A 5,226-nucleotide genomic window follows, 5' to 3' on the forward strand; every position below is an offset into this window, starting at 1 on the left:
CAGATATTTAATATTTATATCATATCTAATTTTTTTTATTATTTTTCTGCTGTCAGTTGTTATTATTACTGTTCCCACACATTAATATTCAGTGTCGTAAATTTTGTTTAGTTTGAAAATAATGAAAAAGGGCAACAAAACATGATTAAATAAAAATAAAAGACAGTGCGAAAAAGCAAAAAAAAGTTTAGGGAAACAAAAACATTTAAAAAGATTTTAGAATCACTTAGTTTAACCCTTACGCGTCCCTCGTGGTCCCTTTTTTCACGAGGGACGCGTAAGGGTTAATTAAGTCAATTTTATAAATATTATGGACATTGTATGCACATAATTTTATTTCTGCATATATTTATAATATGTTTTGACTGTGCGACTTTTTTTTCTAAATCCACATATACACTTTTTTTCCGCTTGTAAACACCGGGGACACTTTGCGCATGCTCACCGGAAGGACGCACAGACGTAAGTTCAGACGACCAAAACAAATATGGCGGATACAGTAACGACGGTAAAGACTCCAAAACCTTTTGTCTGTTTTTTTCCTCGTTTTTTCTCGGTTCCGTTTATGGGTTCGACCGTTTTATAAAGTCGTCGTTGTGCCGAACAAGTGTTTTGGGACAGTAGTTTGAACAGACACCCAACAAAACGAAACCCGGAATATAAACGGAAGTGTATGGAGCTTTTTTGAAACTAAACATCCGCCTGTGCACCGCGTGTTTGCTGTGTTATGTCGTTATTTCAGTGCATGAAAAATGGGGAAAACATGAAAAATAAAGACGCTGAGGTTCAATGACACGAAGAATGGTGTGCTGACTGAGAGGACCAACAACATGTAACTCACTTAAAGCAAAGAAAGGAGAAATGGACTTAACGTGGATACAACCTGAGAGCACCGAGTGATAAACAGTAATACTTTGCATAAACATTACCATGGGTTTGGTGAACTTTGTCATCTCCACTGTAGGAAAATGTCTGGATGCTATCTGCTTACTACTCGACCTGAACTTTGTCATCGTCCACACCGTGGTGCAGACTCTCCTGGCAGTTATCACCTTCATAACCAGCCTGCCCAGCCTTCTTTACAACTCAGTGCTGGAGCTGGGAAACCTCCTCCTGCTTTGCGCAGTGTCCACCGTGGAGGCGACATCAAACCTAGCTCACGGCACTGTGGCTAATCTGGGGAGCTTGTTGCTGGCTCTGGAGGGGCTCCTGGAGAGCTTGAAGATGGTGGGTTACCTGTCCATGCACGTCCTACTGCGTGGAAAGGAGCACTTGTGTCGAGGGCTGCTGTCAGTGCTTGAGGGCTGTGGCATCGCAGTCAGCCTGGTGGTCTATTTTACTAACACAGTGGTAAACTTTGTGCTTATCGCCACCCAGAATGTCTACTTGGCGTTGGTCAGCGTGTGGCAGACGGTTTCCAGCCCACTGCAGAAGGCGCTGGAGCTCACGTTGACCTGTTTCACCTTTCTGTACAGTAGCCTGGCCGGCACATCAGCTTTGCTGTGGACACCCTGCAAGCTGGTTTTGGACTTCCTGGTTTCGCTGGTGCACATGTTCATTAGCATCTTCATACTGAACATCTACGGCCTCGTGCTCACCATTACTATCGCACTGGCCACCACCGCTTACCTGAACCCGGGACTGTCCCGACAGATTGCTGTGCGCGTTGTGGAATATCTAAACTCCTTTTCACTTCTCCGTAGATTATGTTTGGCTCTCCATTGCGTCACTTCAGCCTTACTGTGCACACCTCACTTTATACGCCGTAACGTGCAGCACCTGCAGAGGATCCTCTATCACATCTACCGACTGGAGAGACGACTTTGGCAGCAGTTGTCTCACCAAAGCAGCCTGATTGGCCTGATGCTCCGACCGCATCTTCACAGGCAAAACAACAACAGCAACAACAGAGCTGGAGGTGACGGTGACCCTGGGGAAGCGAGGCGAGACCCACCAGATGGTAGAGCAGGAGATGGAGCCCACCAGGAGGTGCTCAATCCAGTTTTACCCTCTTCCAGCACAAACAGGGAGCTAAAGAAGAAGTTATCTTCAGGCGAAGATGGTAAACCTCTGCCAGTTGAGAGTCTGCTGACTCTGCTGAAGGAACAGGAGGAGAGGAAGAAGTGTGTGATTTGTCAGGATTGTGCCAAGACAGTGGTGCTGCTGCCTTGCAGACACCTCTGCTTGTGTAGAGACTGTACACACATTCTTTTAAATCAGCCCATCTACCAGCAGAACTGCCCGCTCTGTCGGCAAATGATCCTTAACACCATGGACGTGTATCTATGAGGGACCAGCCAAGTGGATCAACCGGTGTCTGATGCCAAGAGCCTCACAGCCTATCACTATCTACATGTATAAGTTTTACCACCAGTGAGCTTTACTATTTAAAGACTTTTTTTTTTCTTTTCACTTAAATGGGACTTAAGTGAGAAGACCAGACCAAACTTGTTAAACATACTCGATAGCTCTGGATTATTTGAGAGTTGAGAGATTTAATGATAGTAAAAAAAACAAAAAGTCACCAGGTTGTCTTCTGGTGTCAGATGCGTGCACACGTTAACGGCACATGCTGTGCTCTGACTCTATACTATACACTAAATGTAAACAACACATAGTATGTACAAGTTCTCATGGTAAACATTTTCTGTGAGTATGCAAGAAATCAACATATTTATATGTGCACAATATTTGTGTCATGATGCACCACAAAAGTGATACAGCTGTATACATTTTGAGAGAAAGCCAGATGTTTTGTTTTTTTCAGCTGTAAGCACCTCTTTGTGCATTTTGCATCAGAAATTTAAACGCAAGCTTCTTTTTCTCACATGAACCCCTGGAAAATATCAGAATTAGTTCTGTTCTCACTTCTGAGAATATTCCTTGGTTTAGGTGAGGTAGCAGCGTGGGTACGCATTGCTTGCTTAATTCTACGCATTATTTTCCACTCCGTTCCTTCGGACATCATATAAACTTTATACCCAAGGAGCTGGAAGTGTAAAAATTCAATTTTCAAAATGATCTCTGTTCCGGGATACAATGCTTTTATGAAAACAATGCTTTAAATATCAGTCAGGTGTGCAACTGTGTGTGTGAGTGTTTTGAGTTTTGCTTTCCCAGTGTACATACTCAAATCCTAGAGTTAGTCTTGAGTTTGGGGGCAAGTCTCTAATTTAAGAGTAAGCTGTGTCTGTTACTGTTTGCCACAGGGCTGCACCGATTAATCAACCAAGCATCAGCTGTTCACCAGTATTAACCTTGCTGACTGCCTGCTACACATTTAAGACGATAACTACAGTGGCCCTGAGAGGTCAAACAGACTGCAACTAAAGAAACATCAGCAAATAGGGGGGAAAAACTGCAAAAACACAGAAAATACAACAAAAAAAAAATATTGCAAAAGGTTAAAAAAAAAATTAAAGTTTTCAGTTTCTGGGGAAACAACAATTTGATGGAGCAGCTGTGGAAGGTACAGAAAGAAGTTACAGAAACCAAAATGTGAAGGATTGCACTGAGACACAGAAGCAAAAGATTAATTAATGTTGTGAAGGAGAAGCAATGCAAGGCAATATATGTTGTTTTAATCACACGATTCATACAGTACTGTAGATATATGTTTGCTGTTAGCCGTTTACTGTTAGCTTGTCACTTCCACAGCTGTTCTGTCACGTTATTGTCTTCCCAAAAGCACTTCAGTTTTTTTTTTCATTTTAGTTTTTCTTGTAACAGTGTTGTTTCTGTTTCTGCTGTGTTTTGTGTGCTTTTACAGAATTTTTCAGTTAACTGGTGGGCTTCTTTTAAGATGCAGTGCATTTGACCACTCAGGGTCAGTTCATAGGTTCGGTCAACTGAATGCTCAAAAACAAGGTGGTAAAGGGGTCTGTTATATTCTTAAAATTGTTTTTTTTTTTAAAGTTTCCCTGACACAAATTGAGTATTAAATTAAAGTAAAAACGGTCCAAATTTCACCATCGGTGCACCTCTCGTGTTCCAGTGTTGCTACATTGAGCCTCAGGCATTGCCAAAAAGCTTTTCTACCACTCATGTCTTAAATAGTTGTGATTCCAGTGGGCCAAGCTGTGAAGGAAGGATGCTAACACTGTGCTTTTACTTTATTAGTGAGCACATAATTCCACATGCTGTACGCATGAATGTTGTACGTATAAATGCAGCTTTCACCCTTTAGACCCGATTCTGTGAACCACTTCACCATTTTGTCTTTCCAGTCAGGCTTTATTCCATTTATTGTATTTTATTTCTTCCAACTGATAGGGTCTTTCCTGTCCTCTGCCAGAGGTGAGTTACAGTCACAACTGACAAGTAATCCATAAATGGTTTTCCCTTTCTTCTGACATTGCTGTAAAACAGATTTCTGTGGTATAAAAGGACCATAAACGAATAAGGATTTTGCAATTTAATTTGCTGTTGTTTCTCCCTTTTTTCTTGTTTCATTTAAAATATTAACATTGATTTATGTTAAAAGTTTACAGGACAATATTTTGTCACCACTTATTGTGTTGTTATTGATGGTAGGTGGTGCAGAGTCAGATTTGGGGAAAGAAGAAAATACCACTGATCATTTGATCAGATTTGCCTTCTTAGGAGATCATTTAAAATCCTGATTTTGTGTCATTTGAATTGCAATTTCTGAAGAATTTGCAGGGGCTTGAGTTGTGTAATGTAAAATACTGATGATGTCACGTTTTCTACTGCAGGTGAAAGCGATCTTAGTGTCAGTTTGGAAGATTATTCATGATTTCTAGAGCCTGTAGTCAGAATAGACCGCTCTCAGGTATTCCTAAAGCACCAATGGCAGTCCTAACTAAAGACTGCAGTGGGTAGAAACACATGCTGATTGCTGAATGTATGAACTGTGTTAACAGCGAAAGACAATGTGAGTTAACGACATGAATGTGTGTTATGTTTTTTAAATTGCCATGTGACTGTCTTGTGTTTGTAATAAAATAACAATCCCTGAAACTGAAGCTCTTCATCTTCCTCCATCCGAGGGAATGTTTTTGTACGATTTTACCTGCAGAGGATTTTATTAAACAATCCATTAATTCATTAATCTATAGCATGGCATCGAACACCAAAAAGTTGCAAGTTCCAAGACCATCTTAAAATGTTTTGTCCAACCAGCAGTGCAAAGATGTGTGGTTTCATAGAAAACTGATTATTAGGTACACCTGTTCAGCTCCTCATTAATGCAAATATCTATAGACA

At 40.9% G+C, this 5,226-nt stretch overlaps 1 protein-coding gene across 1 annotated transcript; it reads left to right on the plus strand.

The window, feature by feature from the left end:
- The first annotated feature begins 430 nt into the window (after window positions 1–430).
- On the plus strand, window positions 431–4,980 carry rnf26 (ring finger protein 26). Its single transcript, XM_031749915.2, has one exon. It carries the CDS (start codon window positions 931–933, stop codon window positions 2,287–2,289), a length of 1,359 nt encoding a protein of 452 aa, XP_031605775.1. The 5' UTR covers window positions 431–930; the 3' UTR covers window positions 2,290–4,980.
- Window positions 4,981–5,226: the final 246 nt, after the last annotated feature.

This window comes from Oreochromis aureus, linkage group 14 (genome assembly GCF_013358895.1).
Source record: "Oreochromis aureus strain Israel breed Guangdong linkage group 14, ZZ_aureus, whole genome shotgun sequence".
NCBI lineage: Eukaryota > Metazoa > Chordata > Actinopteri > Cichliformes > Cichlidae > Oreochromis > Oreochromis aureus.

What these genes read in the sequence shown, in the direction of transcription:
- rnf26 (XM_031749915.2), top strand. Translation starts at nt 931, where the DNA reads ATGGGTTTGGTGAACTTTGTCATCTCCACTGTAGGAAAATGTCTGGAT.